Genomic DNA, 20633 nt, shown 5'->3' with positions numbered 1-20633 from the left:
TGTTGTGTGGTCACACCATTGAGTTATATAATAACTGAGTTATTATAGAACTCAATGGTCACACGTCGCTGACGTCGCTTGAACTTAACGTCATATGACGCATGTGATATGACAATAGTTATGACGTGCCATTGAATTTGGTTGGTGGTTTGCGTGGACGCGGGCCAATGCGCGAGACCTGCGCGATGTCACGTTTTCAACATGGCTGCCACAGAAGAAATAGCTTATTATAAAATATACAAGAATCGACCAATTTATTTTCATTTATATGTCACCCCGTTCATAGCAATCTATTCAGCATGGCTTTATGTGTGGTTTGTAGTCTATGGCGTGTCTGATCATTTCGAAATTGGCGCCATCGCTGGAGTTATCATATTTTTATCGCAAGTGCTTCTTGCGTTGTTTGGCATGTGGTCAGTTCATGTTCGTTGTTTCTTAACCTGTTCCAAGGTAACGCATGAAATACTGAGCTGTTTTCCATATATTTCGAAGTAGTTCATTGCTGCAGCTGTGGCTGAATCAGCAGTTTCTTTATTCGTGCACAAGTATTTAACAAGTCTGGAAAGCATATCATTTTAACTCGTTTATCTGCGAAATTTTCATTGTCCGCGAAATCTTCGGTTTGATGGCGTGAAATTGATATTTGCTAGTGTATAAAAAGCGATTGATACTGTGACTCCATCAATAATCATGAAACTTAAAACGCATGTTGGTTTTGCAGATTATACAACAAAAACAAAGTAAAGCCAGTTTTTTCATAACAAATTTTCCTTTTTTACAAAACAGTTTAATAAGAAAATCTTTGCTGTGTGCTAAACATGCCAGCTTACATGAAAAATATAACATTTTCAAGTATCTTTACAGGCCAGAAGCCCTTACCATGCTGACGTAGTCAAAGTTATACCAACTCCTAATAATGGATCTCCAGAGCTTGTGAAGCTGCATCATTCAAAGGTAGGCCTTGTAAATTTCTCCGGTTTTAGCAAGGTTTGATTATGCAATCCATGGTATATATTTGCATAATTTGCCTGATGTTGGTTGTTGTTTTTGTCATAAACTAAACAAATGTGCATTTAAGAAATAAAAGATGTTTACTGTGTTTGTATGGGCTTATGCCAACCGAGGAGACCTTCGGGAGAACTTGAGGGCAGCAACCAAAGACCAAAGGTCTAGAGTTCTCACATACATCTCCATGGTTTGCGTGAGCCAGTGCAAACACACAAAACATCTTTTTATTCTTTCATAAATAACAATAATTCAAAGCAGACAAATTTCAATCAAACGTTCCAATTTTACTTTTAAAATGCATTCATGATTGATTTGCAATTTCTCTTTAATTAATTGATTGATTTGAATGGTTGAGCTCAGATCAGTTTGCACTGGCTAATGCAAACACGGCTATTGGCCAATCATCGCACATGTTTTATAATGCTCTAATTGAAAACTATGGGGAGTTTGCTTTTCTCAATGATACTCTACTGAGAAATATTACCAGGACACCTATTGTAGAATTTGACATCTCTTGGCTACATTAAGTATTGAACAGATAATTTTATTTGAGATCAAAAAATGAAGACAAGAAAACAGCAATATATTGTTTTTATTCATTTTTGCCTTTTCGGATACTTGTTTTGATTGAGAAAGTGAACAAAATTGATGACAATGGCAGTTTTGTTTTCATTAGACTTTAGAAACCGGTGAAGAGGTGTTATGGTTCAAGTTTCAAAAGCTCAAATACATTTACGATTCGCAAGAAAAGAAAGTTTTCTTGCCTGTTGATTTTCCCATCAACAATACGATGGAATACTATAAGAACGCAAAGGGATATCAGGATGAAGCAGAGATCACAAAGTTTTCCACCAAATATGGAAAGAACAAGTAACTTTACATGTTTGTCAATGCCAAAGATATGTTGTGTTTAAGATGACAATCTTTTTTTTTCACATGCGTTTTTGATAAGGTTGGAGATGAACATCCCTGAATTTATGGAGTTATTCAAGGAACGAGCAACTGCACCATTCTTTGTCTTTCAAGTCTTTTGTGTTGGTCTTTGGTGCTTGGATGAATATTGGTATTACAGCCTTTTCACCCTGTTCATGTTGGTGGCATTTGAAGCAACACTTGTACAACAGGTAACATGATACATGCTCACTTTTGATGTTCGTGTTATAATGCTACAAATCGTTGGCAATGATTTAGAACCCAATCCCCCAGATGTCTATTTACCGTGTCAAGGTGAGGCAAGGACGCCATCTTGAAACGTGTCAAAACGCAAAATGAAAAATGAGTTAAAAGAATGTTTGAAAAACGAATCCTATCAAACATTTTAAAAATCAAACCAAGACTATCATTTTTGCAACTGTATATAAACTCAGATATTTGCCATGAATATCCCCAGTTTTCCCACCTTTCAAAATGTAACCTCACGCAAATGTAACCTCGCTCATGGCTACAGAATTTTTGCAGAGTCAGATATCTAGTAGATTGTGTTCTAGGTCATTGATTGTCACTTCCCTTTGTTTCGACATTTATTTTGTTTTCTAAAATAACTTTGTTTACCTCCTGTTGTTGACAGTATCTAAGAGCAACTGTTTTTACATGTTTGTATGTGTAGATTGTACAGTTTAGTGCAATCTTTAGAAGGACCAAACTCCAGCATCAACAGTTTTTCTTCCTAAAGACTGCACTAACCTTTATGATGTACTTACACAAAAACATTGGAGAACTATTGGTGTTGTTTTTGTTGACTATAATATTAACACCAACATTTTTTTTACGAACTGCACTAAACTGGGCGATCTACATGTACAATGTTTGTGGATGTAGATCGTCCAAGTTAGTAGAGTCCCAAGAAGGACTCTTGTTGGTGGTGTTGACTGACGTTTGGACAACCTTGACTCTGAAGATGACTACCACTAAGGTTGTCAAACGTCAGTCAACATAAACAAGTCCTTCTCACGACTCTACTAACCTGGATGATCTACGTCTACAAACATGTAACGATACGCCTGGGCTTAAACCATTTACTTTACTGCACGTACAGCATTATTAAAATAAAACAGTAAAATATAATTTGCTCATTTGTTGACTTGTCGCATAATGTATTTGAAGATTTTGATTGAGGCCTCCACGTAAAACGAATCTTTAAATGTTTGCATGCTTGTATATGTGCGAGAATGGATTCCTCGAAACATTTCAAACATCAAATCTTCTTTTTCCAGCAAATGAGGAATATGAAAGAGATACGAAACATGGGTAGTAAACCTTACGACATTCAGGTAGAATACAAACTTCACATTTTTCATTATTCTATGTCTTAACTTATGGCAAATTATCGCACCAGATTTTTCGTAAGTACCCGCTCGGGCTTCTTTAAAATTAGTGGCCTCAAGGGGTGGCTGCTTTTTTTGGGGGGGACGTTTAGTTTTGCAGGGCGCTTTGTTTTGAGATGTTATTTTCAGCATCGGTTAACTCTCAATCTAAGAGGTGTTTACCCCCTGTATAAACGGTATTTTTCACTGCGTTTAAAAGTTATGTAAGATTTCGGTTGGGGACACATATGTACATGAACGTTCTATTTGGATTAAAGTGTACACGTTGCAAAGCTCTTTAAAGTTCTTTAAATAGCGTAGCTCTTTTCGAGAGGGCGGTTACTTTTACGATTCTTTTGGTGTTGAAAAAAGGCGGGTACTTTCCACCTGGAGGTGGCTATTTTCGCGACTGTATGGTACATAAGTGCACTAACTGTTACAAGATTTGTGTCATAATTTTGTTTATTGAATTCATTTGTTTGACATGTTCAAAAGTAATGGTTGTTTTTCAACCATTCAAAAATATACTGGCTTAGTGTTTCCGAGGGGGGGGGGGGCATTTAAGGGATGGAAAACCCAATTAAAGGAAATGCATAATCCAATTTAAATGACGATTCTCTTTAAGGTATATCGAAACAGGAAATGGCGACCCATTTTAAGCGAAGAACTTTTACCAGGAGACATTTGTTCCATTGGTTTGTCGTTTTCTGTGACTATGAAAGTTTGATCTTTCAATTTTTAACGTTTAAGTGTGGTAGCGCGTTGCAAGATGTGCACTTTACGATTACTTTTAGGTAGATGTCAAAATCAAGATATATTGGTTCCCTGTGATCTTTTGTTATTACGCGGGTCGTGTATTGTAGACGAGGCAATGCTGACCGGTGAATCTGTTCCACAGATGAAGGTGCGTTTTTTGTTAGACGCCGTGCGTTTTGCCGTTAGACGCCGTGCGTTTTGTCGTTAATTGCCGTGCGTTTTGTCGTTAGACGCCGTGCGTTTTGCCGTTAGACGCCGTGCGTTTTGTCGTCAGACGCCGTGCGTTTTGTCGTTAGACGCCGTGCGTTTTGTCGTTAGACGCCAACAATTTTCTATGCAAGTTGCTTTTCCGTGTGAAACAGTTGCGTTTTTTTTTGCATTTTATAAAAGACATTTAATGACCCTCTTTTAGTTTTTCTCAGCAGTTCTGACAAACGACACATTACGTTTTCTGTAGTTCTTTAATTCTATTCTATTTGCCTTGAAAAGCGCACTTTCCACTTGCCATTGACAACTGGGGGTGATTTCATTACTTTTTATTTTTGTTATAAATAGTGGTAACTTTTGGTTTTCATTTAAGAAAACGTGACACCTGATGAGAACTCTGCCGAAATGCATCGTGCCATTTAATTTTTATAGTTATGCTCTGGTTTCAACAATTCTTTTAAGAAATACGCAATCGTCATTCACCCAGACAATTACGATGTTTTGAGGAATATTCAAGTTTGTAATCTCTGTTTTATTAGTGAAGTCTGTATCATCAAAATTTTGTAGGAATCCATAGAGGATCTTGCCGACAGTGAATTTTTGGACCTTGATCAACATGGCAAGCTTCATCTTCTCTCTGGTGGAACAAAAGTCGTTCAGCATTCTGCTCCTCCCAAGACAACATCTGGTCTTAAAGGTACGAACTTATTTGTGATGAATCGATATCGATATCGGCAAATAGAATTATCGGTATCGATATCGGCAAATAGAATTATCGGTATCGATATCGGCAAATAGTATTATCGGTATCGATATCGGCAAATAGAATCATCGGTATCGATATTTTTCTTGCTCAAAATACCGATATTTAGACATTTCATTGAAATAGAAATAAAATTAAAATGTATCGTAATTTAGCTATAATAAATATAATTCCTTAACAATTTTTGTTAAATTAATACTACCTAAAATTTGTTAGTTCTACGTGATACTAATTTCCATTGACTATTGTGCTGTAAAATATGGCTGCAATGTAAATAACCACTTTGAGTTTCATATATTTGTTTTTTATCAAATGAACAGTCACTGGTGAGCACTATGTGACATACTTTATGATGTTTAAGTTTCGTAAAATGGCATAAAATATCGGCATTTTAATATCGGTTAATCGTATATCGATAAAATCCTATATCGATACATCGCTAGATCTTATGCCATTTTACACTTGGGCTTTTCTTCATTTTTTGCCTTAATTATACTGGCTGTTTCTGGTTTTGTACTGAACAATGTCCACTCTCTTTAGCTCCTGACAATGGATGTGTTGCTTACGTTTTAAGAACCGGCTTCAATACATCACAAGGTCGATTATTACGAACCATTCTGTTTGGTGTGAAGCGTATTACAGCGAACAATTTGGAAACGTTTTTGTTCATTTTGTTTTTATTGGTATTCGCCATTGCGGCATCGTCGTACGTTTGGATTCATGGTAAGAAGTGCTTGGTCTTTTGCAAGGATGGATCCATAATGATTTTGTAGGTGAGGGGGAGCGAGGCGTACCCTAGTTTGGATTACATTTCTTTGGCTGCTTGTTGCCGTAGCACATAATTCTGTTACTTTTTTCTTGTGATAGTGAGATTTTTGGAATTGTGCTCTATCAAACACTAATGATAATTGCTTCAGCTGAATTGTTTGATACATCAGTGTTTTGTAGGAAAATTGACACCCATTTTGCACCTCTCTTTTGCACCCCATCAATCATCTTTACCCTCTCCGCACCCTTCCCGTAAATCCTTCCCAAGTGTGTTGTTTAAATAGTTGGTTTTATTTGTTTTACAAGTTTAATGATATTTTTTCGTGTCTTTTTTTTATCAGGCACGGCTGACCCCCGTCGCAATCGCTATAAATTGTTTTTGGAATGTACTCTAATACTAACTTCCGTCGTTCCGCCTGAGTTGCCCATCGAACTCTCTCTGGCCGTCAATTCGTCTCTTCTAGCTCTCACGAAGTTAGGTAAGAAAACATTATGGTTTTTGATGTATATCGTTTTGTTCTAATCCGGGTTACATCGTCATATTTTGCGCCTAAATTGTTCTTTTGTCTGCCGCTGACCTTACCTTCATTCGTGACGTTTCTCGGGCCTCGTCTCAATTTCATGTAGGAATGCATGACGTGCATTTCTGCATGTCATCAAATTCCTGATAACGTAAATTCCTTTTCATCGCTCTGCCTCGCAGATTTCTCCCTGTTCAAGTTTTTAAATGATGTATCGATGATTTCATAGGTGTATTTTGTACCGAACCGTTTCGCATACCGTTTGCTGGTAAAATTGACGTATGTTGCTTCGACAAAACTGGAACGCTGACCAGTGACAACCTTGTCGTGGAGGAATTGCCGGAATAAGGTGATATCTTGCTGTGAAGTTTTCGTTTTTCATTTTTCAGCATAATAAACCACGCGAAGCATTACCTCACATGCGAGCATTATATGTACAAGTTATCTACGAAATTGCAAAAGTTGATTTAGCCTAAAAATTGTCATGCTCGCGTCCAGGCTCTCAACTAACTTTTTATGTTGCTGTCGGTCAGTTGAGAGCCTGGATACGAGGCTGGGAGATTGAAATCGATTTGCACTTTTCGACTTTTGCTTTCTAGGCTTAATCTAATTCGCGCTGCAATATGCATTGATTTCTAGTTCTCGGTAGGTGGAACAAAACTCGTTATTTTTTCTACAGCGAAGACTCTCCAAGCGAATGTTGCGAAGTATCCAAAGCGCCTAACGCGACCCTCCAAGTGTTGGCATCTTGCCATTCTTTAGTGTATGTTGATACAAATCTCGTTGGTGACCCGTTAGAAATTGCATGTCTCTCTGCCGTTGACTGGACTCTCACTAAAGGTGCGTTGAAAAGAAAAAGAAATAAAAATGAAAATGAATGCTTTAGCGTAACTGACAAACTCATTATAAAATAGCCGTGTGCGTTCGATTTTATCTACCACTTGTAAAATCTTCGGGCAACAACCCCCTTTGTTTTAATCCCTTGATCACAAGCAATGGCTTTCAGAACCAGTTGAGATACGTGTACAGTATATTTGCTATTGAAACATCAGACAAATTGTATGTCTCTCCCCACATTTGCTCACCTCATACAATGAGGTGAGAAAATGGGGCAAATAAAATGCCTAGTTTTACGTTTATTGAAAGGTAGGGATAGTAGGTAATGGTGTGATGTTATTGCATTTTGTGACAAGTGTAACGACACTAGGTGCATGCATACAACGAATATTTCCTTGACGAGTACTTTCAAGGTTCTTTCAAGCTTATCTTCACTTCCCAGGGGACATTGTGATGCCAAAGAAAGGAAGGAAGCAATCATTACGTATAGTCCATCGATATCACTTCGCCAGTTCTCTGAAGAGAATGTCCGCTGTCGTTTCCGTGCAAACGCCAGGCTCATCCGCCTCCAACTACATCGCCACCGTGAAAGGCGCTCCGGAGACTCTACGCTCAATGGTTTGTGTTTTTGTAATAAACGATGAAACAGTTTCTTAAGAATTTCCTTTTCTTTATGATGTAACAGCGGCACACAATATCCTCTTTCTCTGTGTGTTTTGTCCAAAGATGGATCCATGATGGTTTTACAGGGGAGGGGGTGCTTTACAGGGGGCTTCTCGATTATTGGATTAGATTTTGGTGGTTGATTATTGCCGTACCAAGTATGACTTCTTTTGTTTAATTTTGTTACCATTTTATTATGATTGCGAGATTTTTCAAAGTGTGCTTCATTAAACACTAATCACAACTGCTTTTGCTTAATTGTTTGATGTATTAGGGAAATTTGCGCTCTTCCAGCACTCCCTCTAGCAAAATCTGGTGCGCACACACCCATCTCCCAAATTCCATCAATGCCCGTTTTAGTCGTCTTACCATATTTATTGCGCTTCCAGTTCCAGGCTTTTAAAATTAATTGCTGACTTACTCTTTGTTTCTGTTGTTCTCGTAATGTATTTGTTATTCTTTATTTAGTACACAAGTATTCCTGAGCATTACGATGTTGTTTATCAAAAGATGACCTGTCAAGGAGCCAGAGTTCTTGCACTCGGCTACAAAAGTCTTGGTGAGCTTCAGGCTAAAGATGTAAGTAAGCTAGAGACTAAAGATGAAAGTAAGTTTATGACTAAAGATGTAAGTAGATTTACAACGAAAGATGTAAGTAGGAACTTTAGCAATCTCATCTTTTTGTACAAGAAATAATTTGATGGTTGGCCTTAAGTTTGTGTTGCTAGATATTTATTCTTAAGTAGTGAAATAATTCAACTACTTTTATCGATTTACATTGTTTACACGGAAAGACAGAACAACTTTGTTACCGTTATTGCAGTCATCCGCATACTACACTATGTATTTTCCAACTTTTGTTAATTATTTACATTAATTTATGAGTTTCGTTGATGTGTTTTAGTGGGTGATATTCCTTTCTTGTGTTTATAGGTAAGGGAACTTAAGCGGGATACAGTTGAATGTGACCTTACCTTCGCCGGTTTTGTCATCATTTCGTGTCCTTTGAAGTCCACATCAAAGAATGCAATCAAAGAAATTCAGCATGCGTCGCATCATGTAAGTTTCATTATGATCAATCGCTGCTCTTATGTTGTCGTTGATGTTGTTGTTGGTGGTGGTGGTGTTTTTTGTTATTGTTGTTGTGTGTTGTAGTGTGTTGTTGTTGGTGGTGTTGATAGTGTTTTTTGTTCTTCTTGTTGTTGTTGTTGTGTGTTGCTGCTGTTGCTGTTGTTGCTGTTCTTGTTCTTCTTGTTGTTGTTGCTATCGTCGTCGTCGTTGTTGCTGTTCTTGTTCCTGTTGTTGTTCTTTTTGTTGTTGTTCTTGTTGTTGTTCTCCTTCTTCTTCTTCTTCTTTTTGTTGTTGTTGTTGTTCTTGTTGTGCGTTGTAGTGTGCTGTAGTGTCTTCTTGTTGTTTGTGATGGTGATGTCGGTGTTGTTTTTTGTTGCTGCTGTTGTTGTTATTGTGTAGCATTGTGTTGATCCACCAAAACTTGTCGAAACTTTGCAAACTCAATACAGATTGTGTTGAGGTTTTCAAATTCCACGCATTGTATTGCAAGATTGTATTGTGCAGTTTGCTTTACCTGCAAGTGTGGGTCATCATATAGTGACAATAGTTCTAACCTAGTTTTTTATTCGACATTTGTTTCAGACTGTAATGATTACAGGAGACAACCCGCTGACCGCTTGCCACGTTGCTCAAGAGTTAAAGATAACCAATAAACCAACGCTTATATTGACTCAAAGTTCTAATGACGCCGATGGTGAGCTTTTTCTAAAGTTTTTGTTCAGTCTTTGTCAAGCAATGCGTCGTTTTGTTTAATGAATTGTCTGCATCTTTTTTCAGATCTTCAAACCTGGTTTTGGCAATCTTCAGATAAAACTGTATCAGTTCCGGTAATTCCCGAAGGAGGAATAAAGAAACTAAAGAAAAATTATGATTTGTGTATCACAGGCGAGGTAACGTTGTGATAAGTTTGAGATTTTATTTTTTTTGGGGGGGGGATGTTTTATTTTGAAGTTTTCTCCTTTGTTCATTGTTTAAAATTTTTACTACAAGTTGTAGCTTCGAAACAAGTTGCAAGATACCTGTCTGATAAACGAGCTGTTAAACCCTTCGAAACATCTATATAATTTAAATAAAAGCTTTTGGAATAACCATTTTCTACATTAAATCGTGTGATAATGACCATGATGATAATGATAATGATAATGATAATGATAATGATAATGATAATGATAATGATAATGATAATGACGATGAAGATGAAGATGACGATGATAATGATAATGACGATGACGATGAAGATGATAATGACAATGATAATGATGATGACAATGAAGATGACGATGATAATGATGATGACGATGACGATGAAGATGATAATGACGATGACGATGACGATGACGAGGACGATGAAGATGATAATGACGATGATAATGACGATGACAATGATAATGACGATGACGATAAAGATGACAATGATAATGACGACAATAATGACTTTGACAATTGTTATAATGAAGCAAATAAAACAAGTCTATTTCTTACCCCTGCTATGAACTTGCATAAAAGCTAAAAATCGAGAACAATACGCGTGTGTCAGAAAATAGACGTAGGATAATCAATGTATTTAATACGATCAAATCCCGACCAAAAAATTATCCTCACGCTTGCATATACTAAAATAGAAGCGTGCAATAATGTTATGTTTTACCATTTTTAGGCGTTTCACTTGCTTCAAAACAGTACGCATTCAAGGGATGTCTTGTCATTATTGTGGTCCGTGGTCAAAGTATATGCCAGAGTCGCACCAAAACAAAAGGTTTGTTCGGGCATGCGCAACAGAAACTAAGGACGTTTTCAGAATCACAAATTTAGTACTGTTCCTTGACAAATTTGTATCTGCTGCTCATTTTCTCGTCATTTTTCAACAATTTGGGCATGGAGTTCGTTATCAGCAGGCTGCTCACCGCCCTTATTTTACGACAAAATAAGAGGAGTGAGCAGAAACGTGCTCTCATTCAACTCTTCATTAAGGTGGTGAAAGAGTTGCCGGGGGTGTGAATCCGCGTGTGTCGTGCTCTTGAGCATTACAGGACTGTGTACAAAAAGTGGCTATGAGCCGAATCTAGTTTTTTTCTGTGTTTAACAATTCTATTTACGATGTCATATAAAAAACAACTTTCCCCTTTGAGTAAAGTCTCTCCTGCTTGTAGTAAAACATAACGAACACGAACAAGATAAACTTGCACCACAAACTTTATTGCCTTAAACGTACAAGAGATAATATTTTTAGTAAAACATAACAAACGCGAACAAGATAAACTTGCACCACAAACTTTATTGCCTTAAACGTACAAGAGATAATATTTTTAGTAAAACATAACGAACACGAACAAGATAAATTTGCACCACAAACTTTATTGCCTTAAACGTACAAGAGATAATATTTTTAGTAAAACATAACAAACACGAACAAGTTAAACTTGCACCACAAACTTTATTGCCTTAAACGTACAAGAGATAATATTTTTAGTAAAACATAACGAACACGAACACGATAAATTTGCACCAAACTTTATTGCCTTCAACGTACAAGAGATAATATTTTTAGTGAAACATAACGAACACGAACAAGATAAACTTGCACCACAAACTTTATTGCCTTAAACGTACAAGTGATAATATTTTTAGTAAAACATAACGAACACGAACAAGATAAACTTGCACAACAAACTTTATTGCCTTAAACGTACAAGAGATAATATTTTTAGTAAAACATAACGAACACGAACAAGATAAACTTGCACAACAAACTTTATTGCCTTAAACGTACAAGTGATAATATTTTTAGTAAAACATAACGAACACGAACACGATAAATTTGCACCACAAACTTTATTGCCTTAAACGTACAAGAGATAATATTTTAGTGAAACATAACGAACACGAACACGATAAATTTGCACCACAAACTTTATTGCCTTAAACGTACAAGAGATAATATTTTTAGTGAAACATAACGAACACGAACAAGATAAACTTGCACAACAAACTTTATTGCCTTAAACGTACAAGTGATAATATTTTTAGTAAAACATAACGAACACGAACAAGATAAACTTGCACAACAAACTTTATTGCCTTAAACGTACAAGAGATAATATTTTTAGTAAAACATAACGAACACGAACAAGATAAACTTGCACAACAAACTTTATTGCCTTAAACGTACAAGTGATAATATTTTTAGTAAAACATAACGAACACGAACACGATAAATTTGCACCACAAACTTTATTGCCTTAAACGTACAAGAGATAATATTTTTAGTGAAACATAACGAACACGAACAAGATAAACTTGCACCACAAACTTTATTGCCTTAAACGTACAAGAGATAGTATTTTTAGTAAAACATAACGAACACGAACACGATAAATTTGCACCACAAACTTTATTGCCTTAAACGTACAAGAGATAATATTTTTAGTGAAACATAACGAACACGAACACGATAAATTTGCACCACAAACTTTATTGCCTTAAACGTACAAGAGATAATATTTTTAGTGAAACATAACGAACACGAACACGATAAATTTGCACCACAAACTTTATTGCCTTAAACGTACAAGAGATAATATTTTTAGTGAAACATAACGAACACGAACAAGATAAAGTTGCACCACAAACTTTATTGCCTTAAACGTACAAGAGATAATATTTATAGTAAAACATAACGAACACGAACACGATAAATTTGCACCACAAACTTTATTGCCTTAAACGTACAAGAGATAATATTTTTAGTAAAACATAACAAACACGAACAAGATAAACTTGCACCACAAACTTTATTGCCTTAAACGTATAAGAGATAATATTTTTAGTAAAACATAACGAACACGAACACGATAAATTTGCACCACAAACTTTATTGCCTTAAACGTACAAGAGATAATATTTTTAGTAAAACATAACAAACACGAACAAGATAAACTTGCACCACAAACTTTATTGCCTTAAACGTACTGGAGATATTTTTTCGGAACGTATCGACTTATTTTATCACGCACCCGAACACCCGCATGTTTCTTATTTCTGTTGTTTTTCTCTTCCAGGAACTGGTCGTTACTAAGTTGAAAAGTCTCGGCTACGTCATTTTAATGTGTGGCGATGGAACGAATGACGTCGGTGCCCTCAAGCATGCCGATGTCGGTGCGTTTGTCTTCGATGTGATATCTTCGATTATTATTTCCGTTTCAATGTAGTTTTGGTGTGTCACATGACTAGAATAATTGAATTGTAGCCCCTTTGTTGTAGCAGTGTAATGATTACATGCTCCGACTATGACTTATGACTGAGTTGTTTAGCGAATTTGTGTTGGCAAGCCAGATAGGTGAAATGTGATGTCAACTGGAACTCTAACCTTACCACCATCTTTGAAATTGAAAGGGAATTTAATTTTTCAAAGCGTTTTTAGAAGCTTCTAGTCGATGATATAATTTTGAAAAAATTAGCAGCGATGTACATAAAATGCTGTGGCATAAGTTGAGATGATAGTTTTAACCATGCGAGCTGGTTATTATAGTTTTAACCACACAAGCTGGTTATTATAGTTTTAACCACACGAGCTGGTTATTATAGTTTTAACCACACAAGCTGGTTATTATAGTTTTAACCACACAAGCTGGTTATTATAGTTTTAACCACACAAGCTGGTTATTATAGTTTTAACCACGCGACCTGGTTATTATAGTTTTAACCACACAAGCTGGTTATTATAGTTTTAACCACACAAGCTGGTTATTATAGTTTTAACCACACGAGCTGGTTATTATAGTTTTAATCACACAAGCTGGTTATTATAGTTTTAACCACACGAGCTGGTTATTATAGTTTTAACCACACAAGCTGGTTATTATAGTTTTAACCACACAAGCTGGTTATTATAGTTTTAACCACACAAGCTGGTTATTATAGTTTTAACCACACGAGCTGGTTATTATTGTTTTAACCACACAAGCTGGTTATTATAGTTTTAACCACACAAGCTGGTTATTATAGTTTTAACCACACGAGCTGGTTATTATAGTTTTAACCACACAAGCTGGTTATTATAGTTTTAACCACACAAGCTGGTTATTTTAGTTTTAACCACACAAGCTGGTTATTTTAGTTTTAACCACACAAGCTGGTTATTATAGTTTTAACCACACAAGCTGGTTATTATAGTTTTAACCACACAAGCTGGTTATTATAATTTTAACCACACAAGCTGGTTATTGTAGTTTTAATCACACAAGCTGGTTATTATTGTTTTAACCACACAAGCTGGTTATTATAGTTTTAACCACACAAGCTGGTTATTATAGTTTTAACCACACAAGCTGGTTATTATAGTTTTAACCACACAAGCTGGTTATTATAGCTTTAACCACACGAGCTGGTTATTATAGTTTTAACCACACGAGCTGGTTATTATAGTTTTAACCACACGAGCTGGTTATTATAGTTTTAACCACACAAGCTGGTTATTATAGTTTTAACCACACAAGCTGGTTATTATAGTTTTAACCACACAAGCTGGTTATTATAGTTTTAACCACTCAAGCTGGTTATTAATCGAAACAAATGTGTAGTTGCAGGCTTTTAACAATTGGTGTTAAAATTCCAGTTTGTATTGCAGTTCACTGGCCCAGGTTTAATATAGTGGTGAATTGCATCAATTATTATTGTGTCATTCTGATCGAAATCGCCATCAATGATTTTTTTCATGTAGAGTTCAGCTAACAACACTTATGAACAAGCAACAAAGTTGTAGCAGTGTCATAGATGAATTCTAAATATCTTCCATTGCACGGACTAGCTGTATTATAATGTGTAATGTAATACAAATTATTTCTTTAGGTGTAGCGTTGTTGAGTGGCTCTCCGAAGAAGATGCGAAAACTAGAAACAAAAGCGAGCAAAGAACGTAAGTTTATGTCTTTGTTCACGTTTTAGATGTAAAAACTTTCGACTTGTAAGGTGCAGCGATTATATTTGGCATAAATTAATGTCAGGAACGTTGGAAAATCTATATTTGGAAGACGTTGGATGATATGCATGATATGTGGTATTGAGTTCCTATGAAAACCTTTGTTTCCTCTGGATTTCAACTTTTGCCTACTTGTATGATCATGACCTCTGTTGAGCACACATGCTACTTCGAGTACTTGTAGGAAAAATCATATTTTGGAGGAAACTCTCTAGTTTATCTACAATTCATTTTATTATGTATACAGTTATTATTTCGAACTTTGGGGCTGCTTCAAGGCATTGATAAAATGCATCGCTACATGCCCACTTGATTGCAAGAGCCTCTAATTCTGTGTGAGACCGTATCGTGTTTCAATTACAACTCCTACTTCTGGTCGTAAACGATCAGTTCTTTTATCTTTCATTAACACTCTTTATCACCTACTTTGATGTGTGATTTCTTTACATGTCTCTTTCTATCATAGTATTTCTTTGATTTCTCTTTATATTGACGATCATGTTGTCTCATCATTCTGTCTTATACTTTTCTTTTCATTGATGGGATAATATTTACTCCCAAAAACTACTTTATACGGGCTTTTCAGCGTGGATGGATGTGGTGTAGGTCTATAAACTTCTAACATTACATTTATCATGCATATATCATTTGCATTTACGTATTTCCTGCACAGCAACCTCCCCCCCACTCAAATATTAATCTCCTTACGTCCATGATTCACTTGCATGTTTTATGTTTCCATGTTCCCATCTGCCAGGATGAAGTCGACAATGACGTCACCGTTCCATCTAAAAAGAAACCGAGTGCTAACACTTCGAAAGCTGCTAAAATGCGGGCTGTAGCACGTGGCGAGAATACTGCCGCAAATAGCAAAATGGAACAAGAGGTATGATGGGAATTTAAGGCGGGGCCTTAGGCTTGATGGGGTGGTGTTCAAGCTCGTGCCCAGTTTCAACGCTCCTTCATTGTTAAGCATGTGCACGGATACGTTATTGCTTCGATACTTATCGTAGAAAGGGTTCTGTATACTTTTTCCCGCCGACAATTTCAAGAAAGAAACATATGGAAAAACAAAACATCATCTTGTAAACTCAAGTTTCGAGATATGCTGTATTACCCATCAGATAAGATTTTCAAAAGTAATCTTTCCACTTTATATCATAGTCATTATCAAGCTGAGGGATTATTTACCAGCTAGCAGATCCAGTCGTTACGGGGAAATGACGTTGATATAAAACAGAATCTTGCGTTTACAAGATGATGCCTTTTGGAATATGTTTTATCTTATATTTTGATAATAACGTTTACGAAAGTGTAATTTGTTTAGAAAAAACTTCAAGAAATGTTGAAAGCCTTGGATGAAATGGAGGAAAACAAAGTGGTTCGCTTGGGAGACGCATCGATTGCATCGCCTTTCACCTCAAAACATTCTTCCATAAACAGCGGTCAGTGTACTAGAGAGGGGTAAATATGTAATCGAGAGACGTAAAATTGAAAAATTGACTTGAGGAAGTGATTAATGGTTGTCGTGGTTGAGTTTAAGGTTGCATTGTGATTGATCTATGAATTGCATGGAAAAGTCCTGTATGTCAGGAAATTTTTTCTCAAAATTACTCGCAGGAAATATTTTTCGATGTTGCATGTAAGTTTTCAAAAATATTGCGCGAAGTAAAGAATACAGGTGTATCAAAACGAAAGTCAAATTACAATGTACATTGTACATTTTTGTACTCCGTAAAGTGGTATTCAAGATTTTACAGGCAACCTCGAAACACTTGCCAGAAAGTGAAACACTTTATACACACACGCCTGTCCATATTTCAGACACTTCTTGTGAAACGTTATATGTTCTTTTACATTTAACTAAAGCTTGTGGCACATTGCTTTACCGCTTTTTTAGTGTGTCACATTATCAAACAAGGAAGGTGCACGCTCGTCACAACGCTTCAAATGTTCAAGATTCTTGCGCTCAATGCATTGATATTGGCGTACAGTCAGAGCGCCCTCTACTTGGATGGAATTAAATTCAGTGATGGGTATGTTTGATCACCATTTTGTCCGGATTACGAGACATTGTGTTACCTTGAATCCGTGTTTGTGGAAAATATTTTGGGTTATTTTTCTTTTGAGAAGTTTATTATTGAGAAATATTTATTGGGAAACATTTGAGAATTGTCTTTTATTCACAATGTTGAGTATAATGGTACTCTGGTTGAATGCTAATTTTTTTTTGACAAACTCAGTCTATGTAGTATAATGATACTCTGGTTGAATGCTAATATTTCTTTTGACAAACTCAGTCTATGTAGTATAATGGTACTCTGGTTGAATGCTAATATTTCTTTTGACAAACTCACTCTATGTAGTATAATGGTACTCTGGTTGAATGCTAATATTTCTTTTGACAAACTCAGTCTATGTAGTATAATGGTACTCTGGTTGAATGCTAATATTTCTTTTGACAAACTCACTCTATGTAGTATAATGATACTCTGGTTGAATGCTAATATTTCTTTTGACAAACTCAGTCTATGTAGTATAATGGTACTCTGGTTGAATGCTAATATTTCTTTTGACAAACTCAGTCTATGTAGTATAATGGTACTCTGGTTGAATGCTAATATTTCTTTTGACAAACTCACTCTATGTAGTATAATGATACTCTGGTTGAATGCTAATATTTCTTTTGACAAACTCAGTCTATGTAGTATAACGGTACTCTGGTTGAATGCTAATATTTCTTTTGACAAACTCAGTCTATGTAGTATAATGGTACTCTGGTTGAATGCTAATATTTCTTTTGACAAACTCACTCTATGTAGTATAATGGTACTCTGGTTGAATGCTAATATTTCTTTTGACAAACTCAGTCTATGTAGTATAATGGTACTCTGGTTGAATGCTAATATTTCTTTTGACAAACTCACTCTATGTAGTATAATGGTACTCTGGTTGAATGCTAATATTTCTTTTGACAAACTCAGTCTATGTAGTATAATGGTACTCTGGTTGAATGCTAATATTTCTTTGACAAACTCAGTCTATGTAGTATAATGGTACTCTGGTTGAATGCTAATATTTCTTTTGACAAACTCACTCTATGTAGTATAATGGTACTCTGGTTGAATGCTAATATTTCTTTTGACAAACTCAGTCTATGTAGTATAATGGTACTCTGGTTGAATGTTAATATTTCCTTTGACAAACTCAGTCTATGTAGTATAATGGTACTCTGGTTGAATGCTAATATTTCTTTTGACAAACTCAGTCTATGTTTCGTAACAATCAAACAGGAGTTTTTATATTCGTGCCAGTCTCTTTAACCCGTGGCGTAGTTAGGCGCTCAATGTGAAAACTGTGATTTTCCAATGAAATGTTCTGAAATTTACATTGCTCGACTAAAACATGCAAGCTGGCTACGCAGGCGAATTTAATTTTGTCTTTGACTGTACAGATCTGTGTCGATATGCCTCCTTGCCGCCATTGTTTATGTGTCAGACTTGGTTTGGTTATAATCAATTTCTGTTCTCAATATACATCTATCGTTTTAACTATATTTATGGATCATTGTAAAAATTTATATTTGTTAACCGAACATTATCTCTGCCCTCGTCACTGTTTTCATCATTTATGTAGACAAGCTACATTACAAGGGATCCTCTTGGCCGGATGCTTTCATTTCAAGAAGATCCAAGGTACATCGTGTCTTAGTAAAGTCCATTTGCTATAATTTCTTAATTTTGTCGAAATCGTATTGAAGAACTGCTATGTTTTTATACGTATTAAATCGTAAGCGAATAGGATTATTGCATATTTGTTTTTTAGCCATTGAAGACTTTATCCAAAGAAAGACCTTTGCCGAACATATTCAATTTCTACACAATTCTCACCGTTTGTTGTCAATTCGCCGTCCATTTTTATTCATTGTACTTTCTTACAACTCAAGCCAAGCGCTGGACGCCTGGAAGGTATGCGCATGCTCCATGTTTTTTGAACCGGCCGGCCTTTGTTTATTTCATACAGACAGCGTTGACACTTGATTTGCTTGGAGCTCCGTCAATATGAACCATAAGACACAGAAGAATATATTTTGCCACAAGCCTAGACATCTCTTTCACATTTAGAACCGACAATTATGTTGACCTCGACTCAAAGTTTGAAGCTAATATTATCAACAGCACTGTTTACCTCATCTCAATGGCGATGCAACTGTCAACGTTTGCCGTCAACTACAAGGTTGGTCAGTTTGATATAAAATTCTTGTATTCCGGGAAAACTATTCCTGGAAAACTTAGGAGTACGGGATTATCGTGACATTTTTGTATAGTTCGTCTTCCAAAAAGACGTTTTCCATTCATGATAAAGTTCACAAAAACTTTCTCTCTCCCCCAGGGTCACCCGTTCATGGAAAGCTTGCTGGAAAACAAAGCACTACTGTATAGTTTAATGGCATCTTCCGGTGCTATACTAACTTTGACAACTGGTGTATCCGAGGATTTTTCGAATCAATTTGAAATCGTCGCAATGCCCGACAAGGTTTGTATAGGAGGTCTGCTTGGATGTTGCTAAAAAACAACGGGGAATGTAGAGTTCTGCGTTTGTTGGGAAGTGGAAAAATTTGCCCAATAAAAGTAATATTTGTTTTAATGAAATCAGAATTGTGAAACGTAACTCGGTGTACTTGTCTTGACTTTCGACGCTTAGATCATCGACTTCATCTTAAGTCATTTTAGTCGTTCACAGGAGCTTGCAAAACAGTGAAATAAAATCACCCGTTCAAGGAAAAGTGTGAGGAGTACAAATACGTTTTAATAAATTAGAATCGCTGGAAACGCTTTTTTCAAATCATTAAATGTTCAACCCTTCCACCGGAGAAACGCTTTGGTCAAATCATTAAATGTTCAACCCTCTCACCCCACCCCACCCCATCTGGAGTTTTTCTGTGTCTCATCTTTCTTCACTGCTGCGTATGTTTGAACCACCGTTTGCCGCAAGACCTGTATGCCCTAAAAATTGTATCCTATTTTTAAAAATTTTCGAAAATATTTCAGATTCTTGCCTTGCAATAGTTCATTCCTGGTTAAAAAAAACCAGTTATGAAAACTGGCGTACTAAATTACTAAATCCCGCACAAAACTTTTGCTTGTGTCATCAAGTATGAAAAGTTTGCAAAGCTTTACGCGATGGTCTGTTCATTTTCTAGCATCGAACCGATATCCTACAAGTAATGTGTTTGAACGTCGTCAGCTGTTGGTTCATCGATCGACTGCTGCAGTTTATTCTTGGAAATGTGAGAATGAAATCCACCTGAAACACGTGCTCATCCACACGAGTCAACCAAAGGGGCGTCGATTCGAGAGGGAAATAAAAGAAATGGTTTAAACAAGGTTTTCGATACAAGGAAGTATATCATGTCCAACGTGGAAGGAACAGAGCATCGACATGAACCTTGCTTGTAGTTTCCGGTGGGAGAAAATATCCAACGTCGATATTTTTAGTTGCTTTAAATTGATACTGCGGGCTCACGCTGTGATATTCTTTGCACTTCATTTTTTAGTTGCTTTAAATTGATATTGTTTTCTGCGGGCTCACGCTATGATATTCTTTGCACTTCATTCAAAATGCAATCCACGATTGACTACAATAAATGAATCGTTTTTGATTTTAACTCGACACTACCGAGATCTTTTTTAAACGAACGAAAAGACTTTGTATTGCATACATGTCTCCATTTAACATTATGTCGAGTTGCTATAAAAA

The 20633-nt window shown here is 36.2% G+C and overlaps 1 protein-coding gene across 1 annotated transcript; it reads left to right on the top strand.

The window, feature by feature from the left end:
- The first annotated feature begins 192 nt into the window (after positions 1 to 192).
- Positions 193 to 20546, top strand: LOC124439404 (endoplasmic reticulum transmembrane helix translocase-like). The gene is given in 29 exon segments (XM_046989628.1): positions 193 to 450; positions 865 to 954; positions 1685 to 1878; positions 1961 to 2132; positions 3222 to 3278; positions 3937 to 4006; positions 4106 to 4215; positions 4842 to 4971; positions 5578 to 5760; positions 6147 to 6284; positions 6556 to 6675; positions 7011 to 7166; positions 7606 to 7781; positions 8295 to 8405; positions 8760 to 8885; positions 9480 to 9591; positions 9675 to 9787; positions 10555 to 10653; positions 12956 to 13052; positions 14745 to 14810; positions 14899 to 14927; positions 15631 to 15759; positions 16201 to 16318; positions 16774 to 16909; positions 18510 to 18588; positions 18699 to 18841; positions 18998 to 19109; positions 19266 to 19409; positions 20077 to 20546. Coding segments are annotated over 29 exon segments (3567 nt in total). The 5' UTR covers positions 193 to 201; the 3' UTR covers positions 20185 to 20546.
- Positions 20547 to 20633: the final 87 nt, after the last annotated feature.

Source organism: Xenia sp. Carnegie-2017, unplaced genomic scaffold, assembly GCF_021976095.1.
Source record: "Xenia sp. Carnegie-2017 unplaced genomic scaffold, XeniaSp_v1 HiC_scaffold_19, whole genome shotgun sequence".
In the NCBI taxonomy this organism is placed as follows: Eukaryota; Metazoa; Cnidaria; class Anthozoa; order Malacalcyonacea; family Xeniidae; genus Xenia; species Xenia sp. Carnegie-2017.
Note: the sequence above shows the minus strand (reverse complement) of the source record. Positions and strands in the feature narration are given on the sequence as shown.